The sequence below is a fragment of the Pristiophorus japonicus genome, chromosome 14, assembly GCF_044704955.1.
Source record: "Pristiophorus japonicus isolate sPriJap1 chromosome 14, sPriJap1.hap1, whole genome shotgun sequence".
Lineage (NCBI taxonomy): Eukaryota > Metazoa > Chordata > Chondrichthyes > Pristiophoridae > Pristiophorus > Pristiophorus japonicus.
In genome coordinates this window covers 129,047,754-129,063,637 of record NC_091990.1, presented here as the reverse complement: position 1 = coordinate 129,063,637, position 15,884 = coordinate 129,047,754, and the positions used below count along the sequence as shown (strand labels likewise).

Sequence of the window (15,884 nt, the reverse complement as noted above, 5' to 3'; positions counted from 1 at the left end):
GAAAAAGCAACAAACCTGAGGACTGGGAGAAATTTAGAATTCAACAGAGGAGGACAAAGGGTTTAATTAAGAAGGGGAAAATAGAGTACGAGAGGAAGCTTGCAGGGAATGTAAAAACTGACTGCAAAAACTTCTATAAATATGTGAAGAGAAAAAAATTAGAAAAGACAAACGTAGGTCCCTTGCAGTCGGATTCAGGTGAAATTATAATGGGGAACAAAGAAATGGCAGACCAATTGAACAAATACTATGGTTCTGTCTTCACGAAGGAAGAATCAAATAACCTTCCGATGGTACTAGGGGACTGAGGATCTAGTGAGAAGGAGGAACTGAAGGATATCCTTATTAGGCGGGAAATTGTGTTAGGGAAATTGATGGGAATGAAGGCCAATAAATCCCCGCGTCCTGATAGTCTGCATCCCAGAGTGCTCAAGGAAGTGGCCCTAGAAATAGTGGATGCATTGGTGATCATTTTCCAACAGTCTATCGACTCTGGATCAGTTCCCATGGACTGGAGGGTAGCTAATGTAACACCACTTTTTATTTAAAAAGAGGGAGAGAGAAAACAGGCAATTATAGACCAGTTAGCTTGACATCAGTAGTGGGGAAAATGTTGGAATCGATCAAGGAGGATGAAATAGCAGCGCATTTGGAAAGCGGTGACAGGATCGGACCAAGTCAGCATGGATTTATGAAAGGGAAATCATGCTTGACGAATCTTCTGGAATTTTTTGAGGATGTAATTAGCAGAGTGGACAAGGGAGAACCAGTGGATGTGGTGTATTTGGACTTTCAGAAGGCTTTTGACAAGTTTCCGCACAAGAGATTGCTGTGCAAAATCAAAGCACATGGTATTGGTGGTAATATACTGACATGAATAGGGAACTGATTGGCAGACAGGAAGCAGAGAGTCGGGATAAACGGGTCCGTTTCAGAGAATGGCAGGCAGTGACTAGTGGAGTGCCGCAGGGCTCAGTGCTGGGACCCCAGCTCTTTACAATATACATTAACGATTTGGATGAAGGAATAGAGTGTAATATCTCCAAGTTTGCAGATGACACTAAACTGGGTGGCGGTGTGAGCTGTGAGGCGGATGCTAAGAGGCTGCAGGGTGACTTGGACAGGTTAGGTGAGTGGGCAAATGCATGGCAGATGCAGTATAATGTAGATAAATGTGAGGTTATCCATTTTGGGGGCAAAAACACAAAGGCAGAATGTTATCTGAATGGCGGCAGACTAGGAAAAGGGGAGGTGCAACAAGATCTGGGTGTCATGGTTATCAGTCACTGAAAGTGGGCACGCAGTTACAGCAGGCAGTAAAGAAGGCAAATGGTATGTTGGCCTTCATAGCTAGGGGATTTGAATATAGAAGCAGGGAGGTCTTACTGCAGTTGTACAGGGCCTTAGTGAGGCCTCACCTGGAATATTGTGTTCAGTTTTGGTCTCCTAGTCTGAGGAAGGACATTTTTGCTATTGAGGGAGTGCAGCGAAGGTTCACCAGACTGATTCCAGGGATGACTGGGCTGTCATATGAGGAGAGACTGGATCAACTGGGCCTTTATTCACTGGCGTTTAGACAGATGAGAGGGGATCTCATAGAAACATATAAGATTCTGACGGGACTGGACAGGTTAGATGCGGGAAGAATGTTCCCGATGTTGGGGAAGTCCAGAACCAGGGAACATAGTCTTAGGATAAGGGGTAGGCCATTTTAGGACTGAGATGAGGAGAAACTTCTTCACTCAGATTTGTTAACCTGTGGAATTCCCTGCCGCAGAGAGTTGTTGATGCCAGTTCACTGGATATATTCAAGAGGGAGTTAGATATGGCTCTTACAGTTAAGGGGATCAAGGGGTATGGAGAGAAAGTAGGAAAGGGGTACTAAAGGAATGATCAGCCACATGATCTTATTGAATGGCGGTGCAGGCTCGAAGGGCCGAACGGCCTACTCCTGCACCTATTTTCTATGTTTCTATGATTGTTGGTACATAGGAAGTCCTGCATTATGCAAAGATGCCCAGAAATTAAAGGAGTGCTCAACTAATTTATTGGAGGTTAAGACCAACTACAAATTGCAGAGAAGAGGTTCACAATTTAGGTTTCCATAGCAATTTTTAAATCATAAAAGTGTGCTATTAATGCCTTAGTAATGTCTCCCTAGGTCACTGGATAAAGTGTGGCATAGCAGGGATATCAGCTGGCTCACTGTCTGACTAGTTACTATGGAGAAGGACTGGTATCAGCAAGCCTTCCTACTCCTGTATGTCAGTTCCAGCTTCAAAATTGCAAAACAAAAGATTCCATACAAGTTAGGTCAGCCAATATCCAACCACTGACGTGCATTTCAGCATGAAGACTGCTATCCAGAAGCAAGTACGAGCCAATACTGATTCTCCACAGAAGCAGTCAATTGGCAGGAGGGACTCAAAAGATAGGTCAGAGTGGATATCTGTCAGTCAGGTAGCTCAACTCAGCACATCTCCACGGGCTGGATTTCAGCCTGGATCAGTGCAAATATCCCCTTAGAAAGGAAATATGTTTAGCAATCCTTTCAAAAAGCCTTTCTTCTCTCTTTATTGAGGGGGGCAATCAAAGAGTAATTAATTTATACTGAAAGTAATTCCTGCTCCCGATCAGAAGAATTACACTTCCTTTGATCTAAATTCATATTTCAGGGAACCCAACCCAAGAAGAATTGTTCTAAGAATTGCAGTTAACCACACGGTATAATCCTTTCTTTATATTTGTAACTGACATACTTAGTACAATTGAAAGCATAAACGAACAGAGAGTGCACTCTCTGAACAAAATGAAATAAGTTTTTTAAAAAATCAGAACAATGCTCTCTTTTCCATAATTTTAAAACACAGTTCCTTAACAATGGAAGTTCACCGAGAGATCACTCGTCTCCACAAAGCAGTTTGTGTTGCACTGGAAGATCTGTCTCATAAACATACATTTGAGGCCAGGCTTTTAAAAAGCAGAAATATCTAGATTGTTACAAGTTACAGAAAAACAGAATTAAAAGTACTGCATTTGCACCAAATTTTAAAAAATACATATTTATATCTAGATTTTAATCAACTTTTATTGTCTATCAGGAGAATATAGAAATATTGTATATACATGCATTTCTTGTAAGACTTGTACATAGAGCACACCGGCAGGGAATTTCTAACTAAAATCCCAGCCCAGTTTTCCTGGTCTGGAAACTGACTTTCTCTCTCGGGGGTGAAGATTGTGCTCTTCATTACTCACTTTCCTTCTGTCTGATTTAACTGGAGACTGTATGGAGCAGGCAACCAAATGATTAAAAGCATGTATACACAGATTATTAAATAGTCAGGGAAGATTACAAAAGGTGGGAGCAACTGTGTTATTTGTAAGATGGCACACACATACACTTCCAAACTGTGTCAGCTGTTGTAATAATCTTTGTCCAGAGGTTTTTAAACAACATTTCAAAAATGCTATCAGTGCTATCCCAGTGCTTTCCATTAAAAATAACCCACACGGATTTCAAAATGCATGCTCATGCTTAACAAAGGTCACAGAAGTCTCTGGTAGATGGGGGAAATGCAATGGATCAGTGTGCAGTCTTTGGAAAGTGTTTGAGAAGATACCATGTGGGAGATTACTATGCCCATCAGCGCTGTACTGAAGTGTCAGCTTAGATTATGTGGTCAAAGTATCTGGAGTCAGGGTTGAACTCACAATCTTCTGACTCTGAGGTGTAAGTGCCCAAGTGGAGGCAAAGTGACAAGGCAACTATTCCATTTTGTACGCAATTTACCATCACAATACTTCTGTGTTAGTATCAAGTTATGGTCCAAAGAAGGTGATATTAAGAGGTGTGACCAAAAGCTTGGCTGAAGAGCTGGGTTTTAAAGCAGGAGAGGGGCCTAGAAAAGTGGAGGGGTTTAGGGAGGGAATTCCATAGCATGAGGCCTAAACAGCAAGGCCACCAATGCTGGGATGAAGGAAAGGGGGTGATGCACAGAGAGCAGATTTGGAGGATTGGAGAGTTCTGGGGGGGGGGGGGGGGGAGGGGGCAGGTTCTTGAGCTGGAGGAAGGTAGGAGAGCATTGAAATAGTCGAGTCTAGAGGTTACAAAGGCATGGATGTGCGTTTCAGAAGCAGATGGGCTATGGTGGGAGCGGAGATGAACAATGTTACGGAGATGAAAGTAGACGACCTTTATGATGCAGAGTATATGGGGGGTCAGTACCTCATCTCAAGTTCAAAAAGGACGCTGAGATTGCAAACAGTCTGGTTGAACCAGAGATAGTGGCCGGGGAATGAGGGATGGAATCAGTGGCATGGGTACCAAGTTTGTGACAGGGGTCGAAGATAATGGGTTCAGTCTTCCCAGTGTTCAACTGGGGGAAATTGTTCATCCAAGAATGGGTGTCAGACAAGTCATTTGTCAATACAGAGGTAGTGGAGGGGTTGAGAAAGGTGGAGCTGAGTGCATATGGATGATGATGATGTCACCAAAGGGCAGCATGTAGACAAGAGAAGGTGGCCAAGTATATATCCTTGGTACTCCAGAGGTAATAGTGAGGACGCTGGAAGAGAAGCCATTGCTGGATAATCCCTGGCTACGATCAGATAAGCAAGCGTGGAAGTGAGTGAGAGCAAACTCACGGAGTAGGTAAATGGAGGAAAGATATTTGAGGATAATGGTGCCGTTAACTGTATCAAAGGTCACAGAGAGGTTGAGGATGAGGAGGCTGTCACAGTCACACCACAAATCATGTCGTTTGTGACTTTGATTAAAGTCGTTTGAGTTGTGGCGGGACAGAAATTTGATTGGAGGGATTCAAACATGGAGATACGGGAAAGACAGGCACAGATTTGGGAGGCAACAATACATTCAAGGACTTTGATGAGGAAAAGGACGTTAGCCACGAGGTGACGGTTTGCAAGATTAGAGGGTTTGAGGTGGGTTTTCTGACGAGGGGGTGGTGGCCGCAGTTGTGAAACGTAGGGGGACAGTACCCAAGTGTAACCCATTCACAGCTAGCATGTGGATCAGGTAGGTCAGCAGTTTAGTCGGAATGGAGTCAACAGAGCAGGAGGTGGTCCCATGGACACGATGAGTTCAGAGAGGGCATAAGGGCAGATAAATGAGAAACTAGAAATACATCATCAGGTCTAGGGTGGAGGAAGCCTGGGGAGAGGTTTGACTTGGTTGGCAAGGAAAAAGGGAGAAGCAGCAGAGACAGCTGAACCGCCTCAATCTTAATGACATAGAAGTCCATGAGCACCTCGCCAGGCAGAAGTTACAGACTCAACATGCTCATTGTTTCACTTACCTGGCATCTTCCTATAAAATAGTTCACTTTGTTACTGCCTTTGAATGTGACCTTTGATCATAAACAAGGTATTGCACTGCCTTGCTGGGATTATGCCAGCATAGAACATTTAGCTATACTAAGGCTCGCGTCTAGATTATTTAAAAGTCCATGTTCCAACAACTTGAACACGTTTCACATTAGAATTAGTTCAAAACCGTTGGAGTTAATCTGGAACACCATAAATTATGCATTTGGCCTAGCAGATCACCAAGATCACTTTACAATCTCAGTCAGTCATTTGGTTCTCACTGATGTTGACGAACTCAAATCCTAGGATTTGCAACCATTTTCACCCAGACAGAATCACATAGTTAACGCTTTGAAAAGTGAAATTACATTCTCTACCCTCCCCCACTTTTCTCTCCCAGTCACCTAAACGGCAGGGCAGTTGGGTTCTCTGAAACACCTCCTGAATCCTCAAAGCCTCTTCACCACTTACAAGGCTCAAGTCAAGCTTCAGATGGAATACTCATGTGGATGGGTGCAGCCACAACCCCACAAGAGGCTCATCGCCATCCAGGGCACAGAGTTCACTTAATCAGCCAACTGCCATGCCACTGGACTCCGTCTCCACCCACTCCACCAACAGCACTCTGTGGTTGCAGTATATACGATCTACAGGGTGCACTGCAGCAACTCAGCAAGTCACTGACTATTTCCCACCCATGCTGCCTCTACCAGCAAGATGGACAAAAACAGCAATGTCATTGGAACACCATCACCTACAAGCTCCCCTCCATCCTGGCTTGGACTTACATCACTGTTTATGATTGCCTAATCAAATATCCTGGAACTCCCTACCCAACACCATTGTGGGAGCACCATCACCACAAAGACTGCAGCAGTTCAAGGGGGCCCACCAGCACCTACTGAAGGCAACTAGGGATTGACAAAAATGCCAGCATCATCCATATCCCAGAACAACATTTTTTTTTTTTTTTTTTTAAAGTCAGTGTCTTGTGCTGAGACACATTTCAGAGGCAGAAGCATTGGCCCTTTCGTACCTCATCCAAGTAGCTATTTAACCGGGACAATGGTTTCGGACAGCCATTTGACTGAGAGTGGCTCAGTTGAGTCGAATTTTCATCTGACCTAACGTCCACAAACATTTTCCAGCATGGATTATGTTTGATCTGGTTGATCTTTCCTCTCCTTAAGCAAGGGTGCAGAGGCCAAAATGTTAATTTAAAGATTTATTGATCTTACCTCCTCTGGGACTATGATCAAGGGATACACATCTTCTGAGAGGAAGTTGAAGATACACCATACTTTGAAGGTATCTTCATCACTGATCAGTAAATTGTTCCGGTTCAGATTTTTCTTGACACACAGAGTCCAGCACATCCTATTAAAGTCACATTTATCAAAGCTGCTTGGTTGAACCTTTAAGAGGGTGGGGAGAGGGACAAGGAGGAAGCAGAAAAAAAAATTATCAGGAGACAAATGGGAACAAGAGGAAAACAATTAGTGATTATATTTCATTAAATTTCTGATAGTTCATTGGTCAGAAGGTTTGCTTCTTTATTCAAGATTTAACTCAATAACAATTAGGATATTCTCCCAAGAATTACCCTTTTGAAAGACAGCATTAGAAAAAACACCAAGTATTACTGGACTGCAAGTTTTTACGTACTTCAAGAATAAGCAGACTCTAATTACTTCTGCTGAATAATCTTCACCATAGAAACCATTGACTGGTTCAGAATAAGGTTACGTCTATTCGATGTCTCTTCAGAGTTCTTTCAACCAAATGTCAATTCCATGAGAACGATCATTAATGGGTTGACATTTTAGTGGTCCCACCAATTAAAACTGTATAACCAAGATAAAAAGCTCTTGCAGACCCAAATATATTCACACAACTGCAGCCTGCCCTAAGTTACACAAGTACATTTCAGCTCAGTTGGCAACCAAGTCATTTCCTTCATTTTTTTTAGGGATAGAATAGGTAAATACTGGTTTCCCCCTTAGCAATTTCAAATCCTCCCAGTATCATTAGGCCTTTTCAAGGGCTGGGGAAAAATAATATTCTTCCCCACATCAAACTTTCACTCTAATCATGTGGAGTGCAATAACTGCTAAGTGGTTAAGTATATACACCTCTGTATATCATTTCTATATTCACACAAGACTACATTTTAAAATGTATTCATTCTCTCGCTCTATAAAAGCATTATGCCAATACATATTGGGGCCCAAATTTACTTTCGCCCGAAACAGGTCACATCTTCTGCTCTAGAAGTGTTTTTTCCGTTGGGTGGTATGAGGTCGACTCTTTCGGTAAATTCAGCTCTTTGTCGGTTTTTTCTCGGTGAACCAGAAGTCGGTCATAATGGGGGCAGAAGTGGGGCGTTAAGTACTGTAGAAGGACGGAGGTGGAGGCAGGAGGGAGTCTCTGCCGCCGTCAGTCAGCAGCGGAGCGGACATGACATCACGACGCGTGAGCGTCACCACACTCTCCCCTTCACTTAAAGGGGAGAGCCTTCGGCATGTAGAAACTTCAGTCCACTGGGCCACTAGGGAGGGTTTCAGCCTGGCACCCTAGAGGTGATGCCAGGCTGCCTGTTGGTGGCCTGGCCGAACCCGAGCATTATTGTTGGCCAAACCTGGCAGTCAGCCGACAAAAAACAACATGGCAGCCGCGGCAGTGTGCCCTCCCCTTGAAGGGCCACCGCGGCTCACAGAGTGAAAGCAAGGTGGCACCGGGGACACCATGCACACAAGACTGCAATTTTTAAATGTATTCATTATCACTCTATATAAAAGCATTAAGCTAATAGGTTTATTTAAACAAAAGCAATGACACTGTACATTTACTTTAGTTGCAGGTTTAACCATCCCTCCTCACGAAAAAGAAAAATCACTACTTTCTGCTGCTCTAAACTGTAATGTAAACTAATCTGGACACAAGGTCCCTGAATAGTAACCTTTTTGTGGTAGTTTGTTGCTGAATAACTAAAGTGAGGCATATTAATCTCCAATGGCCTCAGAAAGATTACTAAATTTGAACAGGATAGGTTGAGAAATACAGTTTAAAAAAATTACTGGCACAAAGGAAATTTAAATATGTATCTCAAACTGAAAAATTCAAACTCAAAAACAGCCGAGAACAAACAGAACACACCAGATGCTTGTATTTGAATTAAATGGCTTGGCCCTTAGTTAACTGCCTAGATATCTCGATCTGGAACGTCTATATTCTAGGGCTTTGTGCCTCAGAACAATTGTCAGCTGTGGCCCAGTGGTCGCATTTTCACGTCTGAGTCAAAAGGTTGTGGGTTCAAGCCTTACTCTCAGAGACTCGAGAGTATAATCTAGACTGACACTCACGTTGATCGGGGACACGCGTAGATCTGTTATTTGGGGTAGACTGGATCATGAGGACAACGACTCGCTCATACTCTGACAGCTAACCTAACTTCTTGATTGTTTTGAAAGAGATTTTATATGCATTCCCTTAATTTTCGAATGAAACGTTAAACCGAAGCCCTGCCTGCTATCTCGAGCGTTAAGCAGGGGTGTTCTCCTGGTATCTGGCCAACATTTGACCTCGCTTTCTGAAAATTCACTGCCGTATTTCCCTACATTACAACAGTGACTATACTTCAAAAGTACTTAATTGGCTGTAAAGTACAAGGTACATTCTGAGGTCATGAAAAGCCTAATATAAAAGCAAGTCCTTTCCTTTCACTCAACTGAGATCAGGCTCACTGCTGGGAATTGTGATTTCAAATATGCACTGAGAATGTAGAGCATTCGTGAGCCAAACAGCTTTGGCCTTAAATTAATCTTTCCAGGGTTTGCCTCTCACCACACACCACCCACAATTTTCTCCCCCCTTTTCCTGAAGGCTTATTTACATATGAACATATCTAACTGAAGAGTTGGAAGACCATTATGCCTAACATGCCTGCCCATCCAGACCGACAGTACAACCTTGTGCACTGTTAACCCACTCTCTAACGTATTCAACCACCACCTAACCAGGCTATTTTGTGCAAGCAGCAAAAAAAACCTGACTCATTCAGGGAAAACCTTGACAAGGTCCTCTGCAATCAAGCTAGCCACAGCAAAATGCAGTTGTCAATGACTCCTCACAACTAATTTGGAATTTACTCCCTGTAACTGGAAATGTCCTCTTCTCTCAGGGATTTTATAAGTTCCTTTTTAAATGAGTGTTGCAACTCCACACTGCCCACATCTTGACAGTTTGTTCACGAGGACAATGACTCACTAATACTCCGACAGCTAACCCAACTTCTTGATCATTTTGAAATAGAGATTTTATTTGCATTCCTCTATCCCATTTAACAGATCTAACTGGATTGTAACCAATCTTTTCAACCTTTTAAAACAACCATCCTCTCTAAACCTGTATTTCTCCAAAGTAAACAAACCTTATTCTTAGAGCCTATCCTCATAACTAAGATGGAGGGTACCCTCCTCTGCCCCTCTCCAGCACCTAAATTCTTGTTCATTGTTAATGCTACTAAGGCCACCACTCCTCTTGATCCTTCTAAGCTCAAAATACAGCTTCCTACACACTCACGATCCTCCCTAAATCACAACTATGTTGAAATCAAGGCTTGTTATGATAGTCTCCTACTCTATTTCCTGGGAAAACAGAACTCCTTAATGTTGCTCTTCCTTCCTCTTTTTAAAAACTCAAGATTAGAATCACCTAATCAACTTCTTCCTCGTTTGCCTCCTCTTTTATCCTGATCTTTTCAACCCTAATTGTGTCCTGTGATATTGATCATGGCCCTTCAATTTGGGTGCTCAACATTTTAAAACTTTGAAATCTTGTTCAACCCCAGAAAGAGCCCTGTGCTCTCCGTCATTTAAGAAAAAGGACATGTCTTTATTAAAATTTCAAAATTATTTTGAGATGGATTAAAATAAGCACCTGGTCAATTGTAGCCAAATGATTGTTTGTGCTTAGCAGATTTGAGAAGCTGAATGCTGAACAGCATCAAATAACATGTTTTGTAAGGACTATCTTCGTTTACTTCACAAATGCAGTTAAATTTTTGGTGCCAAAAGCATGTATAGGAACATTGGACAAATCATTCAGTTCATGAAGAAAACAGCACTGTTTAGAAAATTTGGAAAATGCTGCAGGGATAGCAGCTTAAAAAAATTACTGTGTTTCTTGCATTTTTTTTTTTTTAAGTTCAACGGATTTTTTGTCTCTGTAGTTGAATTTTATATAATTTCAGTATTTTAATCGGATTTTAAAAAGTGGAGTTCCTATCTCATGTCTTTTTTGTCCAAGTTCAAAATATTAAATGCTCTTGTTTGCTTTAGCAAATGCAAATGACTTGTTTATCTAAGAGAGCAATAAACCGCCTGCCCTTTAACAAGGCACTCGTTGTTTGTGGAGGGCATTATGGAGAATTGCCCAGATCTATGGTTTCAGCTGGGTGTGTAGTAGAAAAGGAAAAACGTGTTTCCTGCAGTTTACAAAAAAACAGAAATATTCTTGAGGTCATTACACAAACAACTAAGAGAAAAATGTGCGCAGAATAAAAATGTGAGCGAAGGCACGGGGGAGGGGGAAGTTGCGCAATAAGGGTAGTTACTCTTTTGCATCTCATTGTGACATTTTCAATTGTGAGACTTAAAATGGAGGAAGAAGGATTCTTTTTTTTAAAAAAAGAAATCTGCTTCCTCCGCTTTCATTTAAAAAAAATAGTTAAGATGGCAATGGAACTAAAAATTAGACCTTTCGTGGCCTATTATAGTTAACATTTAGCATCAATATGAAAGCATGGTGTCTGATATGATTTGTGCGTGAAATCTCCCAACTCAAATCTAGGCAAGTGCTACAAGACTGAAAGTGAAGCATTTTTCATCTCGTGGCATTGGCCACTTTCCTTCTGCCATGGTACATATGGGGTTAAAAATCAGGTTCACTCTCAAAAAGAAAGAACTTAGATTTATATAGTGCCTTTCATGACCTCGGGATGTTTCAAAGCATTTCACAGCAATGATGTACTTTTTGAAGTGTAGGAACATTTGTCATGAAGGAAAATGCGGCATTTGCACACAGCAAGGTCCCACCAACAGCAGTGAGGTAAATGACCAGCTCATCCATTTTTAGTGATGTTGTTTGAGAGATAAATGTTGGCCAGGAGAACTCCTCTGCTCTTCTTCAAATATATCCACCTGAGAAGGCAGATGGGGCCCCAGTTTAACATCTCATCTGAAAGACAGCACCACCGATATCCGACTCAGAAATGAGAGTGCTACCACTGGGCCACATGGTTCTAATGCACAAAGCCCGAGAATATAGTTGTTCCGGATATAGATATCTGGTCAGGTAACCAAGGGAAGGACCAAGCCATTCAATTCAAAAACGCATCTTGTGGGTTTTGCCATAGGTTCTTTTACCCGAGAGGGCAGATGGGATCTCAGTGTTCCCACTGACCAAAGATGGACACCTTAAAGTTAGTAGGCAAAAATATCAAATGGGAGTCAGATGGCGATCTGACTCCTTGGGTATGGCACTGCAGAGTGCCATCTTGGCCAAGCAAAGTAATAGGCATAGAGAAATGCAACAATTTATAATAATAGATAATTTTATTATTGGAGACGCTGATTTCTGTTGATCTAGGAAGCCCCTTCTGTCACACTTCATTGTTTAAAAAAAACAGTAGGCACTAATTTCACTCCAAGTGCTACTATTCTAGGCAATGGATTTTTAAACTATAATACATAATGAAGTTTCACAGTTAGGGTTATATATGGATTTATCAAAACGAAGGTACCTTATCCAAGATAAACTTGTTCAAATATGGCATGTATCCCTGGTTAGAAACTGGTCCTTCATCATCATCCTTAAAGTGGTTTTCCAAAGCTACTGGATTGTGAGGTACTTGCAAAACTGTACAAAGACTGTGCGAGAGAACCTGTTTCAATAATATAAAAAATAAATATTAGTGGGGTTTGAGAACTAACTCTGCTGTATCAGAGATACAGAAAGCTGTTGGAATCTCTAATCTTTGGAGAGGAAATCTGACCAGATGAATCAAAGACTGTCAAATTTCAAGGAATTTAACTTCAATAAAGGAAGAACTCGCATTAATATAGCATCCTTCATGTCCTCAGGACATTCAACAGCATTTTATACTCAACAGATCACTATTGAAGAGCAGTTAGCATTGTTATCTGGATAGATGGGGTAAGTTGTAGCCAGCAAGGTCAAACATACAAACAGCAAATGAATGGAATGACCAGATAATGTCTTTTGGTGGTGTTGGCTGAGGGGGGATTGTTGGCTTGGACACTTGGAGAACCCCTTCCTCTTCTCTGAATAGTGCCATGGAATCATTTATGCTCACCTAAGGAGGTAAACAGGGCCTTAATTTAAAATCTCATCTGAAAGATGGTACCTCCAACAATGCCGCACTCCCTCAGTGCTGCAAGTATAAGCCTAGAATATGTGCTTAACGCTGTAGTGGGACTTAAACCGACAACCTTCTGACTCAGAGACAAAGTTAAAACTAGATAGTTACACTATCTTATGAACAAAATCATTTATTAATAGCGAACCTATACAACAGGTTAGTAAAAGGCCCCACAGTTGACTTATGCAAAAGCAGCTTATCTTTATCTAACAGCTTCAGATTTTAAAATAAACATAGTTAACAATAACCCCTGTGGGAACTCGATTTCTTTTAAAATTGCTGGAAATTTATCAATTTGAGAACTGAGGTGGCTATTTATACACTGATAGACACACACACAATTTCAAAATTCTCTGTATACAGACTGCTCTACAAACAAATATTTAAGCCGCACGTGTGTGGGTTCTCTGGGTGATTTTTCTCCCTTTATTCTAGCTAAAGTGCACTTGTTTACCAGAGATCTTTCAACCTTCAACATAGATACTTAGGAAAGTTCAGAACTAGAAAAGAATGCAGTCTCAGACTCCCAATCACCCACTCCTTCAAATAGCTATCCAATTTTCCCTGAACTTTTTCCACATTACCTGCCCTCCTTGCTCATTCCATTTTGCACATTTACCACCCCCCAGCATAAAGTAGTTACATCTAAACTGTCTGTGCACCTGGTCCCCTGGCTCTAGAGCTTGTGGCTATCTCACGCATATCATCAGACTTCAATTTATCGATTCCTTTGCTTAAGAATCAAATATTTGAATACCTCTCCTGAACCTTTTCCTCCCCAGAGTGCGTAAAGATTAACACAAATCAAAATCATAAGAGCACATCTCAATTGTTGGGTAAAATTCAAGCTAGCAGTTAAGATTTTTCTTGGACCCCAGATTGCCACCAGACATTGTTACACTGAAGCTAAGCGAGATGAACAGGAAACAGCAAGAGGCACAGAGAAACAAAAAACCAAAATGATGCTACATATTGGCTTGCACTCAATAACAATTTGAGGGGGGGGGGGGAGGAGGGGGAAATTTGAGGGGGGGAGGAGGAAATTTGAGGGGGGGGGGAGGAGGAAATTTGAGGGGGGGGGAGGAGGAAATTTGAGGGGGGGGAGGAGGAAATTTGAGGGGGGGGGAGGAGGAAATTTGAGGGGGGGGGAGGAGGAAATTTGAGGGGGGGGGGAGGAGGAAATTTGAGGGGGGGGGAGGAGGAAATGTGAGGGGGGGGGAGGAGGAAATGTGAGGGGGGGGAGGAGGAAATGTGAGGGGGGGGAGGAGGAAATGTGAGGGGGGGGAGGAGGAAATGTGAGGGGGGGGAGGAGGAAATTTGAGGGGGGGGAGGAGGAAATTTGAGGGGGGAGGAGGAAATTTGAGGGGGGGGTAAGGAGGAAATTTGAGGGGAGGGGAGGAGGAAATTTGAGGGGAGGGGAGGAGGAAATTTGAGGGGGGGAGGAGGAGGAGGAAATTTGAGGGGGGGGAAGAGGAGGAAATTTGAGGGGGGGAGGAGGAGGAAATTTATGGGGGGGGAGGAGGAAATTTGAGGGGGGGGAGGAGGAAATTTGAGGGGGGAGGAGGAAGAAATTTGAGGGGGGGGGAGGAGGAAATTTGAGGGGGGGTGGAGGAAATTTGAGGGGGGGTGGAGGAAATTTGAGGGGGGTGGAGGAGGAAATTTGGGGGGGGAGGAGGAGGAAATTTGAGGGGGGGGGAGGAGGAGGAAATTTGAGGAGGGGAGGAGGAGGAAATTTGAGGGGGGGGGAGGAGGAAATGTGAGGGGGGGGAGGAGGAAATGTGAGGGGGGGGAGGAGGAAATGTGAGGGGGGGGGAGGAGGAAATTTGAGGGGGGGGAGGAGGAAATTTGAGGGGGGGAGGAGGAAATTTGAGGGGGGGGTAAGGAGGAAATTTGAGGGGAGGGGAGGAGGAAATTTGAGGGGAGGGGAGGAGGAAATTTGAGGGGGGGAGGAGGAGGAGGAAATTTGAGGGGGGGGGAAGAGGAGGAAATTTGAGGGGGGGAGGAGGAGGAAATTTATGGGGGGGGGAGGAGGAAATTTGAGGGGGGGGGGAGGAGGAAATTTGAGGGGGGAGGAGGAAATTTGAGGGGGGGAGGAATTTTGAGGGGGGGAGTGGAGGAAGGAAATTTGAGGGGGGATGGGAGGAGGAAATTTGAGGGGGGGAGGAGGGAAATTTGAGAGGGGAGGAGGAGGAAATTTGAGGGGGGGAGGAGGAGGAAATTTGAGGGTGGGAGAGAATTGGAGGAGGAGAAATTTGAGTGAATAACAATACCCACAAACTTACTTTACCATATTGGCCCAGATTCTGCATTGAGAATAATGGTGAGGCTAATAGCGCTCACTGTTATTATGGAGTATATCGGACAGCCAACTTCCAGAGTACATATGTGCAGTTAAATGCAGAAGTTGCGCTACAAGTTACCTTGCTCCTCCACAGGTTGTGCTGTAACAGTATTTCACCGATAGACTCAGCATTGAAATCCACGTACTGCCGTGTAATTGCGGTACTTACCCACTAGTTACTTACTAAACATGGCAGAAAAAGTTAGGGCTGGAGTGATTGATGGAGAGGTTTAGGGAGGAAATTCCAGAGATTACAGCCTGGACAGGTGAAGTTACCGTCGCCAATGGCGGGGTGAAGAAAGTGGGAGATACACAAGAGGCATAGTCTCGGAGGTTACAGATATAGAGAGGGGTAAAGCCATGGAGGAATTTGAAAACGAGGATAAACTTTTTTAAATCGAGGCATTGGTGGACTGGGAGCCAGCAAGCACAGGGCTGATGGCTGAACGGACTTGGTGTGACATAGGATATGGGCAGCAGAGTTTTGGATGAGCTCAAGTTTATGGAGTGTGGAAGATGACAGGCTGGCCAGAAAAGCATTGGAATAGTTGAATCTGGAGGTAACAGAAGCACGACTGAGGGCTTCAGCAGCAGGTGGACTGAGGGCTTCAGCAGCAGGTGGGCTGAGGCAGAGGTGCAGATGGGTGGCATTACAGAGGTCCAACTTGGCAGTCTTTGCGATGGAGGATATGGGCTCGGAATCTCAGCTCAGAGTGATAGAGGGCACTGCGGCTGCAAACAGCCTGGCTCAGCTTGAGACAGCAACAAGTGAGG

The 15,884-nt window shown here is 43.3% G+C and overlaps 1 protein-coding gene across 4 annotated transcripts in view; it reads right to left on the bottom strand.

The window, feature by feature from the left end:
* Nucleotides 1–15,884, bottom strand: part of swap70b (switching B cell complex subunit SWAP70b) — a 110,836-nt gene that overhangs the window by 85,119 nt on the left and 9,833 nt on the right. For 3 of the 4 annotated variants that reach the window (XM_070899610.1, XM_070899612.1, XM_070899613.1), the window contains exons 2-3: nucleotides 12,131–12,271; nucleotides 6,567–6,743 (exon numbers count right to left, since the gene is read on the bottom strand). In XM_070899610.1, the coding sequence (XP_070755711.1) occupies nucleotides 6,567–6,743; nucleotides 12,131–12,271 (318 nt within the window). Of the gene's footprint in view, nucleotides 1–6,566; nucleotides 6,744–12,130; nucleotides 12,272–13,526; nucleotides 13,607–15,884 lie in introns of those variants that run through there. The other variant, XM_070899611.1, reaches the window with a different exon arrangement.